Source organism: Hakea prostrata, chromosome 7, assembly GCF_041222555.1.
Source record: "Hakea prostrata isolate BN-2017 chromosome 7, UWA_Hpros_2, whole genome shotgun sequence".
NCBI lineage: Eukaryota > Viridiplantae > Streptophyta > Magnoliopsida > Proteales > Proteaceae > Hakea > Hakea prostrata.
This window is the reverse complement of record NC_142606.1, coordinates 8,678,172-8,703,990: the sequence shown is the minus strand read 5'-3', so window position 1 is coordinate 8,703,990 and position 25,819 is coordinate 8,678,172. Positions and strand designations below refer to the sequence as shown.

General features: G+C 37.5%; 2 protein-coding genes across 2 annotated transcripts; both read right to left on the bottom strand.

Annotated features, from left to right (window-relative positions):
• Window positions 1-141: 141 nt before the first annotated feature.
• On the bottom strand, window positions 142-19,547 carry PHT4;5 (phosphate transporter 4;5). The gene is made up of 15 exons (XM_089160492.1): window positions 19,033-19,547; window positions 18,748-18,893; window positions 18,241-18,340; window positions 17,947-17,999; window positions 16,877-16,951; window positions 13,696-13,776; window positions 13,413-13,474; window positions 12,746-12,834; window positions 8,822-8,937; window positions 5,964-6,000; window positions 3,960-4,055; window positions 1,325-1,466; window positions 1,165-1,217; window positions 941-1,027; window positions 142-818 (listed from the first exon to the last, which is right to left on the bottom strand). Exons 1-15 carry the CDS (start codon window positions 19,408-19,410, stop codon window positions 717-719), a joined length of 1,617 nt encoding a protein of 538 aa, XP_089016618.1. The 5' UTR covers window positions 19,411-19,547; the 3' UTR covers window positions 142-716.
• A 2,849-nt stretch (window positions 19,548-22,396) lies between these two features.
• LOC149009481 (uncharacterized) lies at window positions 22,397-23,698 on the bottom strand. Its single transcript, XM_089164140.1, has 6 exons — window positions 23,485-23,698; window positions 23,245-23,369; window positions 23,064-23,160; window positions 22,838-22,947; window positions 22,679-22,753; window positions 22,397-22,608 (listed from the first exon to the last, which is right to left on the bottom strand). Exons 1-6 carry the CDS (start codon window positions 23,552-23,554, stop codon window positions 22,558-22,560), a joined length of 528 nt encoding a protein of 175 aa, XP_089020266.1. The 5' UTR covers window positions 23,555-23,698; the 3' UTR covers window positions 22,397-22,557.
• Between the last annotated feature and the right edge of the window lie 2,121 nt (window positions 23,699-25,819).

Here is a 25,819-nt window from a genome sequence, read left to right as displayed (position 1 = left end):
TAGTTAGAATTGAGATCTCATTCAAAGAGAAAGATATCAATTATCGTGAGTTTCAATTTTTTGGAGGATCTTCAGAATCTTAACTGTTATAATTCCATCCCCTTTTAGGATCAAATAGGTCAAAATTCACTGAACTGAAACTCACCCTATCAATAATTATGGAAAAGATTCTGCTGGACAACAAAGATCTGTCAGGGAACAACAATTCATATCATGTCACGTTGAGATCACAAATAATTTGATGGAACAGGATTCAATACATACCTGGCAGTTACAGGCTAAGCTCTTCACTGAAACAGCTGGTTAAACAAGTGGAAAGAATAAAGTTTTCATTAACTGTCCCAAAGCCGTAACTACAGTAAAATATTCTTGGCCTGGATAAATTTACAAGAACCAAAATCATTACAACGATGTTTCTTGAAATTTCCAGCATTTCAAATCGGTATTACAGTACACAGTTTGAGCCTTTTCCTGCCTATCCAACCATCCAGTAGGATCTAATATACATACTATATACAGATGCTATTCTCCATGTGGTAATAAAACAACCGTCAGTAGAGAATGAGGCCAACCTCTGCAGCTCCATCGAAGAAGTCAGGATACCAATCCTTTCTTTTTGGCCAAAGTCAGGATGCCAATCCAATAGAATGAAAGTACAATCCCACTTCAATGTCATCTCTTACGGTCGTTTTTAATTCCATAAGAAGCAAAGGGAATTAATTTCTTTTGGAAAAGCTTTGAGGCTTACTACTTGCAAATTTCAACCATACTGCTGTACCCGTTAAGTAGAAGAAGATTGATGGAGCAAATAAAGATATCTACATATTGTCCAAAAGCAGAGAAATTATAGAATAATCTCGACAAATCTCATACGGTTTTAGTGATAATCAATGATGTAATGAATTTCAGAAGACTAAAGCAATGCTTTTTAATGACTTACACTCCATGAATGGGTTGAATCAAGAAGATAGCCAGTGAGAGCAACACCAACAATTCCAGGTACTGCCCCAACTGTGTTGGTGATACCCTATGCCAGGCCAAAAAAGAATGAAGGCAAAGTTAAAGAGACTAGATCCTTGTCATCACTGAAGCCCTGAATAAGTTGTCTGTAATGGAAAGCTCAACATAGAACTATAGAAGAATAGAATATGAAATGTTACTTACTAAAAGTACACTAGCATACTCAGGAGATATATCCTGATGCGTACAATAAAGTCCTGCCATGAGACAAAGTGTAGACATAACTAATTGTACAAAGATCAAATGATTTGCAACTTCAACTACTTTTTGCAAGTATAGAATCATAGTTGAAATGGTCAAGTACCTGATAAGGCAAAGCTTGAGAGTGATAAGCCACCTGTCAGAAGCGCCACAATTTCCCAGTGTGGCAATCCAAGATTCAAAGAGGAAAGAGTCATGCAAGCTGCAGGAGACAAAAAGCCAATTGTTTGGCAAATTTTTCGCACCTACATGGACAAAAATAAGAAAATCTGAAAAGCAAAAAACTCAAATTAAAAGCAAAGCATGTATACTAAATATTGGCTAAACAGAAGTGTCAACAAACGAGATTTGAGATTTGATCTTTCACTTACTGGTAAATTTGCATATATTGTAATATTAGGCATAGATGGTGGAGTAATCAAGAAGAAACAGCATTGAAAGCTTTTTTTTTTTTTTTTTTTTTTTTTTTCCCTTCCCCCCGCAGCTTGCCATTTCAAACTCTTGTAAGATTGAAAATTGGGATATTTTTTCACAATAAGATCTACTATTAGTTTAAAAAGCAAAACCAACTTCTTTTGTATCAATTCTTTATTAATTTAACATTAGGCAAAAGTTCATTTAGATGGTCCCTCCTGACAACCCTTTTCAGGACATCCACCATTTGGACCCATATGGGCTGTTGGTTTTGGTCAACTGACATTAAGAGTAATCATATACCTTATTGGTCAGCAATGTGTCTAACTTGAGACTTAAATTCAGTTCACTACCCAACCTTGTCTGTCCACGAATCCTTGAATGTTTCAGCTGTCCTTACATGGTCTTAAATTCAGTTAACTACCCAACCTCGTCTGTCCACAAATCCTTGAATGTTTCAGCTGTCCTCGCATGTTCATGCACCCTCTTGTAGTCCCAAGAATTTTTGAAGCTTAAATTTGCCAATAGGGAAGCTTTATGCAAGCTGAAATTTATGTGTAGGCAGGATTCTGGTTCAATCCATCTGAAATATTTGGGCCCAATCCAATCTGACCGGCAGAATTGTCACAAGAAGCTTATTAGGATGGACCACTCTGGATGACTTCGCTCCATCCTTATTATAAATTGGGAGACCGTTGAAATATTCCGTCATCACTTTAATGTTATGTGCCAGGGTTCCTTTAACCAAAATAAATTGAAGTCAAAGCTTTAATGGTATAGAAAAATATTATAATAATACAATACTGCTTGTGTGGAAAATTGCCTCCTCGGACTATAGGCCTTCGGCACCGAGTTCCCCCTTTACAGCACTGCAACAAGTACTTAGCCATATCCCAACTAAATGGTGAATACAAGAAACAGAAAAGGATAAAGGCATAGAACAACTGCAAAGTCAGCCTTACACAGAGTAACTGCCTATTCGGAGTGTTCATTTCTAGATCTGCGCCATCTGGCAGTGTATAAGATATAATGCTGTCTCCAATAAATTGAAGGTTCCTCAATTATCTGGGATGGTATTTGGGTCAAGGTCCTACTGAATTCAAGCATCTGACTGAGGTATGATCTAGTCTTTCTTCTTCTGACACCTAGGTGCAGTAGTGATCTAAACCTATGGCTCCAAAATTCATCAAAGAAATTCACCTCAACCTCAGCCTAGAATTTCAGAAGATCAAAATCACAGAAAGTTCCTAGTAAAATATTGTCTGGTTCGGTTCAAATATAACCTCTTGCCCCACCACCCAATAGATGCTCCTCCTCAAGAGTCCAGAGAAACTTGTCAATCTCTAATTTTTGTTTACGTTGGAACTATCAAGAAAATGTAGACCACCTTTTTTTTTTCTTGTCCATTCTCTCAACCTATTTGGAAAAGGATCTTAAGTGGCCTTACTATAAAACTATCCCCACGTAGAGATTGATTTTCAGTGGCAAGTCAGAATGTGACTATTTTAAAAATTTGCCTTAAATGCTATGATTCATCCTATTTGGTGTGAAAGAAATAGAAGAAGATGGACCTCCTTATTGTGTAATATGGAGTAGGAATGAGAAGCCATTACTTTTGAGATCAGCAATAGACTTCTTCCCAGTAGTACCATGATCCCTAAACACCTTAACAAATAGGCATATTTGGGACCTCTTCATTATTCCGTTTTCATATCTTATTCCTGATGTATTTTTCTTTTCTATGCTGTTTCTTTCCCATCCTCTAAGCCTCCCCTCCATTTTTATGCTTTATTCTTTTGGTTATCTGGTTTTTCCTTTACCAGTTTTAGATGTATCATACTTTTGATAGGTGCTTTTTACCATTTGATTGGAATCCTCCCAGGCAGGACTCTTCAGCTTTTGCAATGTCATTTGCTCTCCTTCCTTAACATACCATTCATTCACCCAAATTTTATTATGTAAGTTTCATGTAACTGGTCTGCGAAACTACTTTAAAATTTTCTCTTCATCATTAGTTATTTTGACTCATTTTAACACTCAAAGTTGGGTCAAAATGATATATATGGTAAGCTTTAGGAAAATATTTTATACAGGCTTCAAACTGCCCTTGCATAATAAGGTTGATTCCATTGATTCAATGGGGCTTCAGAAAATACATAGCCATTGGATTGTTCAGTAATACTACACTATCAGGGCGAATCTTATAGACATTAAACCTAGAGATCACATGCTAAGGTTGGAACTAATGAGAAAATAACAGTAGCATGATCATTCCATATGAAAACAGGAGACAAATACAGGATTCCTGTGGATCCTTTCCATACCGTTGTAGTTTCAACACCACTGGAAATCAAATTGTCAGCAAACTGAGCTGCAATGCCACTCACAAGAATCGAAGCCAGTGGAGGAAGGACAGAAACCTACAGTGAGATTCAACGATCATTAAGTAGAGATTCATATTAGAGAATTACTATTGATTATCATTGAAATTTCAGAAGATAATCCTTCATTGCAATGTCAACTACCACAAAAGCTCAGCTGCATCTAGACCTGTAAATGGATAGCCGAAATCCGCCTCCAAATTCGCATTCGTTTAAGGGTATCCGTATTTGAAAATTTTCTTACTGGAAAATATCCGTATCCATCCGCTAAGTAACGGATTCGGATTCGGATAATTGTTTATCGGATCGGATAATATCCAGATAAAAATTTATCCGGATAGAGCAAAGTATTCAACATTTTTTTATCTGAAAATGGATGATAATCTGATTTGGATACCAGTAATCGGTAATCGGATAATCGGAAATCGGAAATTATCCTGCTAAAATAAAGTATTAAACGTTTTAAAAAAAAAAAAGAGGCTAATAATCGGATAGTTTATCGGATTGGATATCCGATAAAGTTTCGGATTTGAATTCAGATGCCTTCTCTAAATCTCTACCGGATTCGGATATCGGTTTTGCTAATCGGATCAGATTGGATACTAGTGTATCCGAGCCGAATCCAATCCATTTACAGGTCTAGCTGCATCCAATGTATTTTGGTTTAAGTTCTTAACAGAACATCAGTTATCCTACATCAGATTTGGGTACAGAAGCATGGTTGCACCATAATCTTTTCATGACATTGCAATTTTGTTGGTCTGCATTTGGATTATTTAGTATCTAATGTACCAAACACTTGTGAGATACAGAAAGTTTAAAACATGGATGCATATGAACAAGGCATCAACACCTGGATGCCAGAATGGACCACAGTATGGTCTTATTGGGATCATCATCTCAGAATCATCGGTAAGAGAGCTAGAATTACACCAGCATACACAAAGGTCAGCATCACCATTTTACCAACATGGGAGAAGCCAAAACTCACTTTTTCCTGATCAATAGAGGGAAACCCTTCTCCTTATCTTATAATTTCACGGAAACCTACAAAGTAAGGAACTCCAATATGGTAGGAGGAAGCCTCTGACATGCTCGGTAGTTAAGAAGAGCAATATAGATATGATGAGTGCAGCAGAGAAGAGGATGTTGAGGATCATGTGCAGCAAGAGCAGGAGAGGTAGCGAAAGGAATGATTGTAGAACTAATACGGGGATTGCACTAATTCAAGACAAGCTTGCTAACAGCCACTTGAGATGGTATGAGCGTTGTCCAATGGAACCCTGTGGATGCACTACTGAGGAAGTCACATTAGTCAATTTGATGCAGCTAAGTGTTGAGGCAGGTCTAAAATGACTATTGGAGTAGTGAGAAAGGATACACATTGCGGTGGGGCCTGATCCTAGTATGACTTCATATAGAGTTGTTTGGAGGGCAAGGACTAGTGTTGCCAACCCCTTGTATGGGCTGTCCCTGGGATGCTTCTTTGACTTCTTCCCTTATTGATTGTTCACTATCATTTACTCCTTTTCACTTCCTCATTACTTCTCTTGTTTCTAGTACTGTCTTCACCTCTTTCAGATCTAAGTAGCCAACCTCATGTAATTGGGATAAGGTTATGGTTGTTGCAGTTTGATCCTTTACAATCCAAGGCTTTCTTTTTAATTAAAAAAAGAAAAAAAAAACAGTATCTACAACATTACAAGATAGAAACTAAGGTCGAAATGCCACAGATCAAGATAGTAAGAAGCCACAAAGTGAGACGCAAGATCCTCATAGAGTCATAGTATCTGAAATATTATTAACTGTAAAGATGAAGCTCATATTAACATTATATAAATGGTAGTAAACCCAGGTACATAAGATACCATTAATCCATCATACTCTGAATTCAAAGATGCAACGAACCAAGGATACCAAAAGCAGAATCATATATCGGAGGCTTACCCCTGCAGCTTCTGTCAAATTTAGATCCAGCTCCTCACTGCAAAATATCAATTGAAACTTAAATTTCCTTTTCTGCTGTCTTTACATAACAATGATACTGCTTTGCCAGGGAAGGAAAAAAAAAAAAAAAAGAAGACGACACTAGAAAATACACCAATAAAAAGTTCCAAGTGTTAAAAGTAAAAAACCAATCAAATAAAAACTAGAACTTGACCTTGTTCAAATATACATATTACCAAGAAGAGTTCCAAACTAATAAATTCTGATAATACCCCAAAAACCATACACAAACATTTGAAATAATAACAATCCAGACAACTTTGATTAATAATTCAAGATGGCATTGTTAGAAGTTTCAGCTATTTATTGATAATTTAATGCATAAAAGTTTGGTATGAAATAACAGATATCAGATGCCCATTCCTTTACACAACAGACAAGACACAAAAAGAGTCATGCCCACTCCACTAATAAGAACCAGAGGTGCTGATTAAAAAATTTGGGATTCCCATCCATAGTACAAGATGAAGAATAAAAGCTTTGGGTATGTTTCTGTACTTCAAACTTGATTATTTTTAATTTAGGTGAATTACAACCATGGTCGTGTGAAGTTTCAGCCAAGTTTGCCGGATCGCTGGTTGGCAAACCTGACGAACCAGCGAACTTCAATGAGATTCACCATTTATGGCGATAGTTTGGAGTGAAGTAAAAAAATTAAAAAGCCATTGATGTGACACCACATCATGGGATGAAAATGTTTTTTAATCGACATTTGTGTCAACTGTCAAGTGGAAGAATCAAATCAATAGATTTAATCACAAAACCACGTTGGGGGAATCAAAATCAATGAATTTAATCACAGAACCACGTTGGGGGATCAAAATCAATAAATTTAATCCCAAAACTTAATGTGGTATTATTTGAAGGATTTGGTGGTTTCGACCGTTTTGTGAATCTTCCATTGCAGATCGAGGTTTAGGCTTTTAGGGCTTCTTCTCCTTCCATTGTCTACGATTCTATTGTAGAGGCAAAAATCGTTTTCACTTTTTCAACATTTTATTTGTGATCAAGGAGTTTGGTCGTGGGTCTCTTCTTCTCAGTAATTTCGACTCTCTGGTTGTTATTTCTCTTGCTGCTTCCATGGTGGATCTGCAAATCCTTTTCTCCTCCTTGCTCCAACATCGATTTTTTTTCTTGGGAAATATTGACTAAAACGTTTCATTTTCCCTCTTTGTTTGGATTTTATTGGGTTTTGTTTTCCTATTCTGTCTATGATTGCAGATAACAGGTAATAATGAAGGTAAAATAGCATGAATCGATGAAGCTTTGGCATTTCAAGGAAATTCACCAGCATTTCGCCGAATCGCAGGAAAATCGTTGATTTTCCGGCAACTTCTGGCAAAAATCGTTTCGCTCCTATTTCTCTATCGCCCTCTGTCGAACTGGGCAAATTTCGCCATGTTTCGGGCAAAATTCGCCAAAATGTTTCTCCATGATTACAACCACCATACTATTGTTTAGGGAACCCATGCTTGGGGTACAAGGCATTTGATTTATTATGTTTAAGGTACCTCATGTTTCATAAATGTTATGGTTAGGGTACCTTCTTCGTATTTCTTTATACAACATCAACAACAAACCTTATGCCGACTAAATGGGATCAGTTACATGGATTCTTGCCTTCCAATCAGCTTTGTTTGAGGCCATACTAGATATAAGAGCTAAACCATGCATATCCTTTCTCACCACTTCTCCTCAAGTTATCATAATTCTCGCCTAGCTATTCTAGTTCCTTCAACTAGAATAAAATCACTTATCCATACAAGGGCCTTTAATGGCCTCCACTGCATGTGGTTGTTCCACCTTGATTGATTTTCTCGTAGCTTATTATTTATCAAAGCTACTACCAGACTAGCTCTAATATGATCATTCCTAGTTTTGCCACTCATCCATCTTAGTATCCTCATTTATGCTACGATGAGTTTATCTATATGATGCTCCTTATAAACTCAGCACTCTAAACCATACTTCATATTTTGAATTTGTCCCATAGATATTATGTATGGTGGTGTGTGTTTTTTCCTTTTTCTTTTCCAGCCAATCCGCCTCAGCAACCATCCGAAGGAGAGAACGAGAGAAAGATGATGGAGAAATTTGCACAGAGTTAAACAAAAAACCGGGGGGGGGGGGAAGAAAATTTTTTTGGGAGACATCATCTTGAAGGAGGAAATCGAATTGTCCGCTCTTGTCATCCATAACGGATGGGCATTGAGTCTTTCTGCAATCCTTACAGGTGGAAGATAATGCTTACACATCCAAGGTTCTCCATGATGAAATCAGATATGAGGAGCAAACCCAAATGAGGTCAATGCTAAACGAAATAAATATTAAAAAAAAAAAAAACAGAGATGGATGGCTGACAAAACATGGCAAAACAGTAGGCCATGCATTAGAATTACAACGATTAATCAAGAACAGAACTTAGGAAGTGGCCAAATAGTACACTCACAAGCAGCCAGAAAACAAACAACAAAAGAGCTATAAAGTGGGTAATGATTTGAGCATGTTGTTCTGATACTCCTGTCTCCCATGTTAATAAATTTAATGTGCTTAACTATTTAAATTTTCTATTATTTTCTCTTCAATGTTCTCTTTGTCCTCATTGATATGTTACTGTGTCATTGCCCAAACATTCCCCATTTAAAGCATCAAATAATTTTAGATAAACAGTCTTTGTCCTAAATCTTTCTAGGGGGAGTTTGTTACCTCATTTGAGAAATTCTGCACCTAAAAATGGGATATGGACATTTTATACTAAATATTGTATGGTAAGAAATAGCCAATGCATATGGATATACCTGAAATAAGTAGGAAGCCAGGAAAGACAAGTATAGTGGCCCCAACTCCCACAAAAATGAGCATATATCATTGCCCATACAGCATGACTTTGGAAAAATGCCTTCCACGGAGTATCCTACAAATAATAAGCCAGTTTGACAATTGAGGACACAATAGAACAGTATATGCACACACAAAAAGAATCTTTTTGTTTTGTCTTTCTTTCTTTCTTTCTTTCTTTTTCCTTCTTCTATATTTATTATTATTATTTTTTTTGTGTGTGGGTGGGGGGGGGGGGGGAGGGGTTGGGTAAGATAAATTGTCGACAGCATTGGGGGTCAGAAACTCTTATGTTCTACAAAAGTTTCTAGTTGAGAATATATAGAATGCAAAGGGGTTCACAAGACTGGTAGCCTTTCCATGTTTCGTGATGCATCCAGCCCCCAGCCAGCCCAAAAGAGCCAACAAAGGGGCCCAAGCCCATTGGCAAGTTGGGCCAAACCAAAGGGGGCCGAATTCTATCCAGGGGTAGACTGGTCATTTTCCTACCCCTGGATTGAGTCATAGTTGGTTGACCAAGTCCAGTATTATTTTAGGAAAATAATTCTGTTATTATTTCCTATTTTAGAGTCATAATGTAGGTCTTTGGTTGTTGGTTAGGGTTGTTAGTAGGTGAGGATAGGGTTCCGTAATTTTAGGAATTCTATTTTTTAAGTGGGTAATTGAATCCCAATTTAATAGGGATTCATTACTTGAGTCTAAGAAGGTCAGTGGAGGCTATAAATAGCCTAGTTATTCATGTAATTTTTCAGTTTTTGGAGTTAAAAATTCATGACTTGAAGAAAGACTTGGTATGGTCATGGGATCCCAGGGAGGGTGACTTGCAGCTGGGTTTTGAGCTTTGTTTCAGCAATTTTCAAGTTGTTTCTTCTTCTTCAAGCACTCAAACAGCAATCCCAGAAACTACTACAAGCATTCCACTTTAGATCATTGCAAGCTTTCATCCACAAGTAAGTTCAGAAGCTTCCCAAACCTTTCCCATACATCTCCAGCCACTTCTCACCCCAGTCTCAAGCCAACTGTAGCCTTTTGGCCCTTTTCCCCTTCTCCTTCCCACGTTTTCAGATCCCACCCCAACTAAGAGTCCCTCATTCCCTGCCCTAAAACCCTTCACTATACCCTTCTAGAGTCGCCCAAACCTATAGACCTAGTCTTAATCTTAAAATCCCCAAAGCAGCCATAAATTCTGATGTTCTGAATTTCTGCACTTAATCTTCTTCCTTGAGAAATTGCAGAATTTTAAAATTCCAGAAAACCCTAATCACTTCACCTCTCAACCCTTCCTTCCCTAAATCAGTTACTAAACTGTAGATTAGAGGCAATACCAGTTCTAAACTGCAGAGCATCATCCCATTCCCCCAGACCCTAATCCTAGCCGAATCCCAGTCCAACTAGGATTTGAATTTTCGAACTTGAGTTTAAAATCCTATTAAGTTTCAGACCTGAATTGACATTCCCAGCAGCATTATTGGCCCCAAACCCCCTTGGCCGAAACACCAAGAAACCCTAATTGAGTGCTGGTTCTACTTAAAAAGATCCTGGATATCCAACCCTAAACCCTAGGTTGCATCACTTGGCAAACAGAACCGTATCTACCAAATGCAGGTTAAGGGAGTTCCAAGTTATTTTACCTGAACATTGCAATTTCAAGCACACGATAACTTAGTGTATCAAGTTCAGAACCATTTTCAGACATGAAAAGAAAAAAAAACTTATCAGTCAGGAGGAACCAACTCCAAAAGCAGAACCACAACCAACCATCATATGACAGTGATATTCATACATCTCTAGCGTCAAGACCTGGCTAGGCCAGCCAAAGCAATTGATCTATCAACTGTTCCTTAAAGTGGACTGTTCAGCCATCAGACTTGTTTTTCAACTAAACCATTGATTTCCAATGGCTTATCTAACTGATATAATTGAACTGGTCAACCAGGATGACTGATTGATCGTATTGGTGGTCAAATTCAGTGTACAAAATTTGGAAGAAAGAAATATCTTTCAACGGTTGTTTGGAACCCAATAGCGCATTAATTTGAAAGAATATAGGTCACCACCTCATCACTGATGTAAGAGTAGTTCAACAAAGAAATACCAACCCCCCCCCCCCCCCCCCACACGAAAAAAGAAAAAAAAGGAAGAAGGAAAGGAGGACTGCTGATGGTAAGATAGGGTATCTCAACATTGGGCCTTTCGCCCATAGCTATATCTTAGGTATTGAAATAAAATACCTCAGCAAGAAAATTGCAAATTTTTTTTACTTCTAAATTCTTCGGGCTTCTTAGGGAATTACTTAATATAGACTCAAGTTTGGGGCTCAAATAGAAATTTTTGCTACCAAATAGTAGTGTACAACCAAAACAGAAACTTCCAACAATTTCTAGTTTCATACACCAGAAATTAGAAGCTACCTGAGGTTCTATTGCAATAAAATGAAATATACTTTGAAGTTGAAAATAAGAACTAAACTATGGCAACACTAGGACAGACTGTTTCTCCACTTGATGAACACGTAAGATCTTCTAAAAAGCATACTTACATAAGGTAAATATGGGTTATGACAATGTTCATATTGACAGTACCATGAAAAGTTTGGTTCCCCCTCCTTTCATATGTTGATCTACATCAATCACAAATACCTTCTCTCTTTTTTTGGGTAAGATTAACCTTTTTCTTTTGACCATCCAAATAACTGAGAGTATCAAAGGAAACTAAATTCATTATCTCAGCATTCTACTATCTACCCTTTTCTTCTTCCGTCTCATATGATACACTGAGGTGGGTGCAAGAGGGTCCCTTCTGGTAGTGGACCTTGCACCGATCTCAAATATAAAATGCCAACCCAAAACAATCACTAGAAGTTGGCAAAGAGTAACTACAGATTTTATGAAGTTACAAAAATGCCATTTCACTGATAGAATCCAATGGCATATTTATGATATTCTGCAATTTACAAAACACTTTTTAGGCACTTCTCCTCATAGCTGTCAAAGCATCCAAGTATCTTGATTGTTTAGGCGAACCCCTCAGAAACTTGGTCACTTGCATCCAAGCCCCTTTTGACGCCTTGGGTTGCCTACACTGACAACTATGAACCCCTACATTTTTCAGCTGAAGTTTGACTAATGATATGGAAGTGGGATGCTCTACACAACAGAGCTGCCCAAGTTTGTCAAAATAAGTTTTATCACATGAATCATCACCCATTAAACAAAATAGTTAAGTTATCAGGTAATGGCCCATCTTCCTCACTGGATCCCATATCTAGAAACATCTTCTAGAGTGAACAATTGCTTTCTCAAAGATTTTAAGGAATCAAAGTACATATTTATCTAGTAAGCATAGTTAAAGACCTCGGTGAGATCTTGCTGAGGGTGGCCATCTTGGGGATCCAAGTCATTTGGGGTTGAAGTTGGCTGTCAAGACCTCGGTGAGATGTTGCTGAGTTCGCACTTATAATGTCAGATTGACCCCAAAAAAAATAGTGTAAATGTGAATTCTGCTTCGGACACCAAGCGGGAAACAACCATACTGAAATGAAACCTTACGATGGCCTATTCTACACATCACATGCTCATACATTCATGCTCAAAGTCCAAAATTCAAACAATTCTACTACATTACACATGTTCATAGCTCAAATGATAATAATCCAATTGTCAAAACTACAACTCGAGAGTCAAGACTTGAGACTATGTGCTACGCACATTGCTTTGTCTTGCTAAATGGAAAAAACAGAGAGATCTCGCCAGATCTTGATGAAATCTTGAGAGTCCTCCTACCATGCTAGAAGGAAATTTCATCGTACATTTCCAACACACTAGATCATAGACAATCATGACTAGTTCATTTTTCACAACAAGATTCTACAGAAAATGGTGTACCTTCAGTGAGACATTCAGCTCTTTGAAGGATGCATTCGATGGTTCCGTTCCCCCGTTAGAAGGAAAATTAGCAGTACTTGTGAAGTTTCCTGCCAAACATACAATGATACAAGTCATGTTCCATGAACCTAATCAATTATTGCAAGAAGGACAAGGATATCAAATAGAGGTGCATCAAAACCTTAAATTAAGCAACCATGAATTTCAGCAAATGACCGTGCCATTAACAGAATAAGAATACTATAAAGAATATGCAAGTATGTTGTTTTTTTAATAATAATAAATTCTGCAGGAGTAATTAAAGCCAAATAAAATTGCAAGAAAATCATGAAGTATGATAAGGGAAAGAAGAAAACGAAATGAGTCAAGAAAATTAAAATCTCCCTGGTTGACCAATTGCTAGCCATCCAATACCAATTTTGTTTTGTTTCTATATAGCAAGGTGACTGCTAAGATATATCTGCGATAGCCATTGTTTTACATCACGGAATTCCAAACTAGCATTTCGAATGGCTGATTCAGCAACCGAATGCTGGCCAAAACTACTCATGTATAAAGGAACATAAGTGACCATTACGATTAAGCAGAAACTACTCACAAATGACTGAGACAAAGCACTTATGCTATTACAGTAGAACAGAAAAAAAAGAAGGAAACAGTTACTTACTTGATAAGTTTTGACCAAGAAATGAAGAGTGTCCTTCTTTAACAAACTGAAATCCCACACACCTTCATGATTGTATGGAAACAACACGAATTAAGATGACTTCAAAAATGTTCACTGATTTCGACATAAACACTTAAGTTTCTCTAATTTGATTCTACAGATGCAAGGATCCCTCCAATCCTGTTTGAATAATCGTGACTACTAAACTAGAACATCAGCAGGAAGTAATATATGGAAATAATAATCATGACCACTCTATGAGAACTATATGGAAAATACTCACCAAAGTATCCCAAGACTACCAAACATGTAAAATACAGATTCCCAGCCAAAATTTTGGATAAGAGGAGGAGCCAAGAGAAGCCTACAAGAGTTAAGTGTCAAAATGAGCATTAAATGGAAAATATCATCTAATTTAAATACATAAACGCATGGGAGAAACTTTCTTTTCGTGGGAAACAAATACATTTGAAAGCACCTGGGATAATAAACTAAAAATTTGGAATAAAATTCAGCATAGCACAGTATACATAACAATGTCTCCAGAACAAAGAATTTATCTAGTCATATCCTTAGGAGGCCATTTCCATTGCCTGCTCAATATGACAACTTGAAAGACATAGAAAAATGCAATTAAAGCTAAGAAATTCAGTTTAAATCTTGCAAAGGGATAAGGATGAAGAAGATTTAAAAACGTGGAAATGAAGCTAAGAAGATAATACGAAACCCGAGGATCAAAATAAATGAGGATTGTTGAAACAACTTGAGCTAAAAAAGGGGGAAATATCTATATTTATAAACGAGGGAAAGATGAAGTAGAGATTTCAACCACATTGATGCAATAAAGGTTGAAAACTTAAAAGTATTAATAAGTAATGGGGATATTGTAAGAAGATGGAAAGAATATTAAAATTGCTATATGAAAACAATACAACTAATAGTGTTTTAGAAGGTAGCAACTAGCAACAACCATCAAGGAATTCCAAGTAGAGACATACAAAAAATTAGGGTGTCCAAAGAAAAAAAGCTTAAAACATGACCAAAATTGGCAACCCAATAGATCTAGATGAAATTCGACTAGAGATACGGAAGAGCTTAGGAAACCCTGGAATAACTTGGCTAATTAAGTGTTTTAGTAAGATTATAAGCACAACAAAAATGCCAGATGAATGGAGAAGCATCGTAAACCTGATTAATAAAATAAAGTTGACATTATACATTAGGATATCTATAAAGGAATAAACCTATGACTTGTGAGTTACACAACAAAATTATGGGAGAAGCAATGGAGACCCACCTGAGACAAGGAATAACTACCAAAGCTATTTATTTGCTTAGGAGACTAATGGAAAATTGTAAAGAATGTAAGAAGGACATACATAGGACCTGTATCATTTAAATTTTAAAGTATTCCTACTTCCTCAACCTCCCTGTGCTGTTATTTATTTGTTGTTGATCCTCTTAGTTTCTAAATACAATCTTTAGCTTTGAAAATCCCATCACATTGGAACCTGCATATCAATGATAGTCATAGGGACCCTGTGAAGCATCATGGTCCCTATGAAAATCATTCTCAGCTGCATCCAATCAGCAACATATCACTAGATTGAGTCCTCTGAATAAATGACATTCTGAAATAAAGCTCTAAAATTCTGATAGCCTTTATTATCATCATGTGGCTTCCTTTCCAAAGAAAACCAACCTACTATCATTTTTACGCTCTCTACCATCAAATATGGCCACTTAAACAATGATAATCACAACCTGTATATGACAGACAGACTCAGACATAGTAGATCTGATAGGGCGTACCCAGTGCCGAAGCTCCCACACTGTGGGGTCTAGGGAAGGGACTTTCTAGGCAGCGTTACCCCTGCTATTTGCAGAGAGGCTGATTCGAACCCACGACCTCCAGCGCACAATGGAGAGACTCCACCATTGCGCCAGGCCCGCCCTTCACATACTAGATCTGATGACACCCGAAAAAGGCATTCAACACGAAGACCTCCCAGGAGGTCACCCATCCTAGTACTACTTGCTCCCAAGCATGCTTAACTTCCAAGTTCAAACGGGATCCAGTGCATTATCACTACTCAGACATAGTAGATCTCGTGCACTACTGGGACCAACAAATACTAGTAAGGAAATAACCCATTATGATCACCCATCCAAATTTATCTTGAGAGAGAAGTAAGTTTAGGCATTGTAAGGTCGTTGTGTTGACGAATCAAAATCCTGCTTTCTATCTCTAACCATTGTAGCAAAGTAAATCCACCCAGACCAATGGTGCAGCTTATTCCTTTTCATCCTTATCTTAGTTATCTAGCATGCATCTGAGGCTGACAAGCCTTGCATACTAGTTAGTAATATTGTTCAACATCTCCAGATAATTCTCATCCTTATTTAGTTTCTGAAAATATGTGACTATATTTTCCAAGATACAGAGGCACTTTTGTTATTAGTATAGTTTTTTTCTTTTTATATAAAGATAGCCTATAAATTTTAAAACTCAGGGAAATATAGCTGCAGTCAGTAACCCTATCTAAAATGTCACTAATTTAATAGTACAAAGCATTGGGAATCATTTGGCAGACTCTTCAATGATCATACCAAGTTAGACATGAGCATATTGCACTCCAGAAAATTTCCAATCCACAGATCTGCTAACTATACCCTCCATCCACAATAATATGTCAAGTTGAATGACCAAAAAACTTTCTTGGCAAACTAATAATTCAAAGTGCTTATATAGTCAAGACAACCACTAATATGTATATTAGCTCCATTTTCATGAACATTCTTACTGTTAGCTAGGGTACATGACCCCCGTATACCATAGGGGTACAATTGGGATCATGTGCGTTTACCTTTTTGCCCTTGTAGCTCAAGCTTTCTACTGTAGCTTAGTTCTCTTTCCAGTTTTAGTTTATTCATTTTTTTTTTTTATCTTTCCTTATCTGACTTAAGTTTAGGAAGATTAGATTCCCCAAACTAAATTGCCTTTTTTTTTTTTTATAAATACAATGAATGAGGGGGAGAGTCGAACAGGCGATCTAACACCATGGTGACTGAAATAATCTCATCAAGGCAATCCATGAATGAATTTAGGAAGCTTATAGATATTACTTAATTAGTTTAGCAAAGAAATCACAATAGACACCCTCATCCTCATTTTATCCGGGTGGGGGGGGGGGGGGGAATTAGTGCAGTCTCTAGCAAAAAATGGCATAGATGGCATCAGTAACTTGATGTTACATGGGAATAATTCCTTACTTACACTTGTTTTCCTTCTTAGCAGAGTGTGTATTAGACAAATCATAAAGTGAATGGTATGAAGCACCAACAGTAACATATATCTACAATAACATTTTGGATCAAGTAGAAGAGGTGATGTCCATGGAGTACAAAAGACAAAAAGGTTTTATCAAGCACCATGTACAGCACCATATTCGTGAAAAACTCACCCTAAGACACTGCCTACGCTCAAACCACTAAAAACAAATGTTACCGCACGTGATCTCTCTTCTAATGGAATTGACCTGCATAAATGAAGCACCAGTCATATCAAGGAAACAGAAAAAGAATATGCAATCACCTCCCAAATCCCAATAACATGAAATATTACCCAGCATCTAATACTTAAAAGGCAAAGCATGGCCAATAGATCATATGATAACAATGTGAAAGCCATAAACCTTGTACCTCGTATAGAATTTTTACCAAGAGATAAATTTGAATCATCAAATTCTATATAATTTATTCATGCTCACCATGGCATCTACTATTTTTCCAAAGTTGCAGCATTGGTAGTGTATTGGTAGGAGAGGATTCATGTTGCCAACACACAGTAGTTGAGAAGTTCTATTGAGTTCAGTTGAACTGAGACTGATCTTTTTCCCCCATTGTTTTCTGATTTTAAAGGGTTGTTGCCTCTCTTGCAAGGTGGTTTCTACTTCTTCAATTTAAATAAAAAAAAAAATTTTACAAGGGGAAAAGGGACCAGAAACAGTAGTCCTGATGAAGATAAAGAAAGCCAAAGAAACTAGAACAGTGATGAGTGAACTACAAGAAGAAGCAAGAAGCAGTAGCCCAAGAAAGAGAATAAATAAATAAATAACCGCAATCAAGACTCGGAATTTAACGATTAAAGAATTTTCTGAGCCATAAAACTTTAAACCAGAAAAATGACCAAAGATGAAGTTTGAACTAGCAAACACATAAGGGAAATTAGTTCCTAAAGAGGGTATGAAAGGAGAAGACAAGATTGAAATAGCTCCATTCAAAAAAAGGAAGTGGTCTCCATCACTATGTAGAGTCGGAAATCGCTTAAATATTCATCAACGACATTGGAATGCTCAAATCTCCTTGGAAGAAGAGAGAAACAGAAAGCATGAACCAGCCCATACATCTCACTAGAAAAGGAAACTCTGGAAGCATAAGAGATCTTACAACCTCAGTTTTGCAGAAGCAAAGAAATAAATCAACAAACTTAAATTTTCCCACAGCTCTATTCTGTTATGCTAGTTTCTTTTACCTGGCTATCAGGTCAGTTGCAGCTGAAGGGGACACACCTTCTCCAATTCCAACCTGGGCTTCTCAAAAGAAAGAAAATGTTAGGACATATCCTTATTTAGCATAGACCAAGCAATTTACTAAAATCAACATAGACACAAGAAAAAAAGATAAGAGTACACAAAGATTATACAAGGATCACAAAGTGTCAAATCTTCATGCATGTAAGGGAAGATGTACTAAAGAGTACCCAGTATGCAACCACATCAGAACCTACACAGAAGTATTCCAGCAACTTGGAAGCAAACAAACATACCAAAATCCTTGACAAAACAAGTCCAGGCATAAATCCTGCTACACAAGGAACAAGCATTGTCGCCAAAGACCAAGAAAAGACTCCAATCTCAAGAACTTGTCTGCATAAAAAAGATGGTACGTGACAATCACGAAGCAGCCAAGTAGGTAGCCTTCTATTTAGTAGTCGGTTACCCCCAATAAATTAATATGTTTCAACGCATGAAATTGAAATGTAAATCACGTCGGAAAAACCCCAAACTCAGATGCACTTCACAGTTCTAGCCAAAACAGATACTGCTCGGTTAGGGCTTTCAAAGTAGTCCTTAACTCTGAACAATGTCCGCACCCTAATTAAAACTTCAACCAATGTAGGAAACCAACTAAGCCAGGTTTCGAATGTGTATCTTTCGAAGAATCATCAATCACCCTTTTTTGGGTGAATAATTTTATTTTACTTACAATATTAAAACATCGAGTAACCAATAAATTAAGAGCGAAATTAATCAGATAACAATCAGAAACTTACCTGCCGCCAAAAATCTTAGCGAACCATCCACCCGGCAACTGACTTAAAGCATAACCCCAAAAGAAAGAAGATTGAACTAACCCAGCCATCGAAGAGTTCCACCCAAACTGATGCGACATTGGAATGATGGCGATACTCAAATTTACCTAAATAATTATTCATTAGAAGTAAAGAAGACATGAGGATAATAGGAAATGAAACACCAAAACCATAAAGTTAATAGTTATGAATACCGAATTGTTTGTCAAATTTTGAATTTCGATAGAGGATAACTATAAACAGTACCTTATCCATGTTACAAACAACAAAAGCCAAGGATGTAGTGCCAATGAGCTTATACCGTAGAGGGAGGTCTTTCCATGGAGGCCATCTCCAGTAAAAACCTTCCTCTCCAGAACTGCCAACGGTAACGATTTGATTCTCAGAAACTGGCGAGGCAACCTTTTCAGCTGATTCTCTACCAACAACTCCGACTCTTTCAGTCTCTGCAACATCTTGCTTTTCTTTGATGCTACAAGAAACTGCGAACTTGAAGCCTCTATTTGAAGGCAGAAGATGTAACTGAGGGAGTTTCGGAGAATTCTTGAAGTTGGGGCTTTGGAATTTCGTATGGTGAGGTAAAGCACACCAGTAGTTCTCTGTTCGAAGAGAGACGTTGGCCATTTTCGGAAAAGAAGTTCGGTTTTGCCTGAAATGTTTGAGAACACTGAAACATTGCTTGTGGAACTTGTCGAACCGTGCTACTCTACTCTTTAGAGGAGCGGAGCTAACCACGTTACTTTTTACTCCGCTGTGGTTCCCATTCAATTGGAATCTCTGGTTTAGAATAGGTTCCGTCTAAAGTCTTGAGCCCTGGTTTATTAATATTGAGAATTGGGCCACATTCTATTGTGTAGTAGAGAGTCTTGAGCCCGGGTTTATTAATATTGAGAATTGTGTCACATTCTATTGTGTAGTAGAGAAGTGTCTGGGAACATTATCTCTCCCCTGACAAGAAGGTGATCCAAATTCTTTTTGAACATTAACAAGGGTAAATCATAAATACATGGTGGTAAGAGTGTGCAGAGAGACCACTGGGAGTTGGTGGTCTAGTGGTCCCAAGCACACTCCCAAGTGATTTGAGTAAATCTCGTGTCCCAAGTTCAAATCCCCTCTACTCTTCTGTTTCTTGCATTGGACGATTGTGTGCTCTTTGGCCTGGGCATGAGTCATACCGGCTTCTGTGGACTATACTAGGCTTCCGGTGGGACTCTGCTGACCGGGCCAATGCTTTCGCGGGTAATGCACATGGCTAATGCTTGCATAGATCGCACTCGATAAAAAGTCTGAACATTGCGTAGCGGGGGGCACTAGGTCGTTGCTCTTGCATCCCCTCTTTTTCTTTACCAAAAAAAAAAAAGAGTGTGCGGAGAGTACAATCCTCTACTTGCCTGAATAGAGTGCACATGGCTAATGCTTGCATAGGTCGCACTCGATAAAAAGTCCGAATAGTGCGTAGCAGGGGAGGCGCTAGGTTGCCGCTACTGCATCCCCTCTTTTTCTTTACCAAAAAAAAAAAAAGTGTGCGAGGAGAGTACAATCCTCTACTTGCCTGGATAGAAAATCTTTTTTCTTTTTTGGTCGAAAATAGAAAATCTAAACTCTAGCTAAAATGTATATAACGGGCCCACATATTCAAAAAGTAGATTAGGAGTCTGGGGCAGCTCTTCGTCGGGGTAGTACATATTGCTTCCTCAACCCTTCTTTAAATGTAGGTTTTACACCAAATTTGTTGTGAAGAAGCACCGATTACTACTCCCCTGCAGGCAAGTGATCAAGACTCGTAGATTAGTATATCGTACGAAAATGCAAGGTTGTTTCATTGAGAATCAGTTGTGGATTCAAGCTGAAAGAGGTTACGAAACCAAATGTGACATTGTTAATGATCGATAGCCTTTAACTAGATATAAATTATTCCAGATGTCCAATTCAATACTCTCTTTAGTATTGGTACAAATGAAAAGCATCACTCTTTTGTATGGATACAACTCAATTGCAACCTTCAATGTGACAAAAGAGACTTGTATAAAACATAGGTTTTGGCTAATGCAGATCAACTCTGTAGGAATAATAAATATGGCTAATATTCCTGGAGGATTTCAATTGAGTTCTGGATTAATTGACAAAAACTGTCCAGTCCTCCCCTTGGGTTATCTTCATCACTGATTTAACAGTTTATGCATACTTCAATTCTTTGAGGACCTTCTAGTAACAAGAGATGGGTTTTGCTCGTCATATAGAACTTGTAACAGACCAGTCGTCATGGTTTTGCCCTGTTAATGCAAATGACAAGACCATTGAAAAAAAGTTGGTAACTTCAAAATTGAAGAAACATGATCATTTGAAGGGAGCAGAAAACGAGCAGTACCTTATCAGCACCAAGGATCATTGTTCCCTTAACACATTCCTCTCCTATCATTCGACTTCTTAGGTGTTGGTGTACAGTATACAACTTCTGGGTTACCTCATTCAGCAGCTGGTTGCATTCTTCTGCGCAAGCAAATAATTCTTTCTTCATAGCTTCTGTACCTTCTTCAAGAATTTGTATTCTCCTCTGAAGTTGCTTGACCTTACAGAGATGCAACTTTGACTTACTGTTGCTGAAATCTCCATGAGCATCAATTCTACTTGAACTTCCAACCTGCAACATTTTACCCGACTGTGTTTGACTTGAAACTCCCAAGCCTCCTCCTGTTCCATTGTCACATAAACTTAAATCAACAGAGTTGAAACCACATCCGGCAGTTTCCCCTCCCTCGCTGCTTCTGATATTCCTCCTCTCCATCTGTATTTGTTTATCTGGTCCTATGACTAATTCATTCCAGAACTAAAAATCAAGAAATTTTCTAGTAGTTGCAGACCAGAAGCAACGAAGTTCATTTCTTCCCCATATCAAAGGTTCTATCCTCAAAAAAGTGAGAAAAAAAGGGTGGGGGAAAAAGAAGAAGAAGAAACCTCAAAAGACGCATCAAAACCCACCCATATGAATCAAGAAGACAAAACCAAAACCTCAATGAATCAACCCAGAAAAAGGTGATAAAGATGGTCCACCAAAAAGTATTAGGTAAGTTCTTTAAAAGAACACTACTCGCAGAGTCGCAGTACAAAGTGAATCTGAGGAGAAACGAAAAGCAAAAATCTTGGAAGAGTTACAGATACCATTCGAGGAGGTTTCTTAAAGGGAGTTTCTCTTCTTTGCTTGCCCATTAAGCAAACTCAAACAGAAGCAGAGACCTAACGAAAATGCTATGGCGGTCGTTGATGCGAGTGCCAAGAACTGAAGAAGAAACGAACAAATTTTGGCTCCATTACCGTTTGCCGCTTCGGAAATTGCAACACTAGCTGCGACGTTTGGTGCTAGTGTGCTACTATGTTTTTTTCCTGATTCTCAATTAGCCCAGTTTCTCTATATAATTGCTGATAGATTCTTTCATTTTTGGGAAATTCACAAGATAATATCCATTCCTTTTATTAACAAAAATTAACCGATATTGAGTTTGGGTTTGGATTTCCTTTTATTCCTTTTTGGAATCATTTCCCTGTAATACATGATCTACTTGTTTATTCATTATTTTATGAAAGGAGGACATTTATACACAGTTGTTTCTGGTTCTAGTTCAACTTCTGTTTTTGTTTCTTCTGCTTGACTTAAAACCATGTTGCAAGGGTGCCATAGGGTCTCCACTCTTGGTTAGCTCATCCATTCAAGGAGCTTGGCATGGTGACGGCACAACTATTGATACAGTGAAGAAAGAGACTTTATGAGTTGATTTAGTCAACAGGGACTTCAACCTCCATCTCCAGACCAGGATAGTCAAGAATCTGATTTAAAACAATGAGATTTGAGTGTCAGATTAAAACTAAGATCAGATCAGAATTAGTCTTTTTATACCTTGATGAAGTCATCCAGCAACAAAGTAGAAGACCTTGCATAACCAGCTTCTTCCAATAAATGGCTCAAAACTTCCTGAAAATACAAGAAACAGAACAGAATCAGATTAAGACTTGTTTCTTCAGAGATGAGATAAGAAAATGTCAATGATGAAGGTACCTCTCTTTGTGCCTCTGCCATGAAGGAACCAGTCAAATCCCCGAACAACTCTAGCAGATCATGGAAATTCACCTTCTCATTGCCATCTAAATCATATACTTTGAGGATAACTGCGGCACATGCAGAGAAAATAGGAAAAGAAATTATCTTCTGTATTTTATAAGCTGGAACTCAAAGGAACTCTTGCCAGTTTCTGCAAATCACAGATCATGGAAAAGCAACCTACGTTCAATTTTCTGTCTAATGCTTGCTTTAGAACTGAAAGCTGACAAAAAAGCGACGAAGTCCTTGAAATTCAAGGCATCCACCATCTTAAGTAGTCTCTGCAATTATTATCAATCATTACAAGGGGAGAAAGAAAAAACCAAGAAGTTGAAAAAACCAGTAAGGCAGTAATACAAGTTCACCTGAGAAAGAGGGTTAACGGAGAACTCAGGCACAGATAAAATCTCCTCGGGAGAAATGAAACCCTTAGAATTCCGGTCAAGTTGACAGAACCTTTCGTACAGAGACACTATTTCTTGCTGAGAAACTGAATTGAACACACAAAACAGAGCAAAACAGAGCGACCCAATTGAGATCCCAGAATAAATTAAACATCAATTAGCTGATAACCCAATAGAAAGCAAAGATTTGAAGATTGTTACATAAGTTATTGCAGTACTCCTGAACTTCCTCGATATCGTATTGGGTAAGCATCGAATATGTAGTACCCATCTCTTCTTTCTTTCTCTGACAAAGATTGTAGATTTGTTTATATAACAAGTAAAGCAACAAGAAGAATTTGGAAGATTATAATAGCGAAACCAGACTTCTTCAGGAGATATGATGAGCCTGAATTCTGGATATGACGAGCAGAAGCTCTTAAATAAAGCTCGACCATCCACGAGCGGCTACCTTGTGATCATCGAAGAACCCAAAGTCTTCCTAACAAACTATAATTTTTTGTCTGTCTCACAAGTTCAGCCATGAATGCATGCTTCAATAGTATTTCTGTGATCCCAATCACTCAATAATGAGTTCTGAAATTGATCTATCAATTCATCGTGGCCGTACGATCCATCCATTATGGATCCCATCTTGTGAAATGATTCCTATGAAATTAAGTAAATGAACATGAAATCAACAGAAAAGTCAATTTTCTTATGACGTTACGGTAAGTTAAGTTGGATACGTAGTGTTGTTTCCTACCCACAAAAAAAAAAAGTTAAGTTGGACACGTGCCTGCATAGCATATCACTACAGTGTATGCTCGTGGAGGAATGGTAAGACAGGTTGACTTACAAAGTGAAGATCTCCATGACGCACGTGGGAATAGAAACAAGGGTGACTTGGCTTAATAGGTACCTTGGAATATGCTTTTCTTCAATTTTACTTTTAATTTTTGTTTTCTAACAAGAAAACGATGAACGATTACAACTTAAATAGTAATAATTGAGAGTTGTTGTTATTGATTTCACGAAATATATATAAGGAAGAAACCCCCAATCCCTTTAAAAGTTTAGTTTTGTTGCAGTTGAAATTGCTTGAGCGGTTTAATCACTGGTTAAACCCTTTGGTTGATTGGATTTCACTAAGATGTTGAATTAATCTTGTAATTGGCGTGAGATCTGCTAAGAACCATAGTCAAATGTTAGAAATGGTCGATTAGGATATCAGCAAGCCACTTCCAATGAAAAAGTCTAGCAACGAATTCCCAAATATCGTTCTTCGCGGTGGCGGGTGATGTTCATCATCAAATATCATTCGAATTGAGCTTTTAGCAATCCATACTGGACTACATGCCGCTCTTATCCGAGGCTTCCCAAATGTTGAAATTCGGAGTGATTCGATGCAAGCAATCTTACAAATTCTTCATCCAAGATTAGCCCTTTGATGTGTTCGTGATCTTTTGGAAGAGATTTGGAACTTTAAGGATGGTTTCTCTAGTTGTGTTTTTATACACCATTTGAGGGAAGTGAATGCTGCTGCGGACTTCTTAGCCGGATATATTTCCAGTGATGTTGAAATTGTTTTTTCTGTTGATACTTTACCAAATCGTCTCTGTGATATTTTACAGAACGATAAAAATGGTCATAACTATTATAGGTTGTAAATTTTATTAAATCATTATCTAATACTATATAAAGCGCCTTTTTCCCAAAAAAAAAAAGTCTAGCAACGAGCAACATCGGCAGATGTGGAATCGTAGTGAGTAACAAGAGAATTTGAAGGTTTTGAAGCGTGCGTTGCTTGGCGTTAATCTTAAGTATTTATACTCACTATTAGGATTTAGGGTTCAGGCGAGATTACCAAGTCAACATTCTTTGGTCGTGGTCTAGATAGCATTGTTTATCACCTTTTCGATCTTCTTGGTCAAATAAAGTAATCTTGATAGTAAAAGGGTAGGTTTAGTTGGCAATCACACACCAATGACCTTAGTCAGATCTATTATTAGGGGTCCGAGTCTACCCATTAGGTACCCCATGGCCCTATCAATCTTGAACCGGGTTGAACTAGCTACTTATGCGGGTCTATGTCGATTCATCAACTGGCCCAGTGATCGGATAATTTTTTTTTTTGGGATAAAAAACAGATATTTAAAACAAAAGCAAAGGAAGGTCAGAGGCAGAAAAACATCCTCTATGTGCACAGCTCTCTGATATTGTGCACATTTATGCCAAATAACTGGCTGAAAAAACAAAGAAATTACAAGGTTATTTTGAGCTTTTCAAATTTGAAATCAATCTTTAAATCTCAGCAAGTTATTTGGCATAAATGTACAAGCACTTCATTCCAAACTTCATGAGATGCCCCAATATTGTCATAGACAATTTTCACTACCAATCGTTGTCATATCTCATGATGATAAAACTAGAAACAGAAAATCCGGCTCATGAAATTGTAATTTAAATGCTGTATGTGCTTTCTTAATTCTACAAATATTTCTCAACGGCCAAAAAGGTTCCTAGAGAGGTGATTGTTTGTTTGTTTCAGGTTATT

Excerpts from the sequence above, each read along its gene's own strand:
- LOC149009481 (XM_089164140.1), bottom strand. The coding sequence starts at position 23,554 with ATGGGTACTACATATTCGATGCTTACCCAATACGATATCGAGGAAGTT. Across the intron at positions 23,161-23,244 it reads CCGTTAACCCTCTTTCTCAG|AGACTACTTAAGATGGTGGA; the intron begins GTGAACTTGTAT and ends TAATAATTGCAG. Across the intron at positions 22,754-22,837 it reads TGGCAGAGGCACAAAGAGAG|GAAGTTTTGAGCCATTTATT; the intron begins GTACCTTCATCA and ends TTGTATTTTCAG.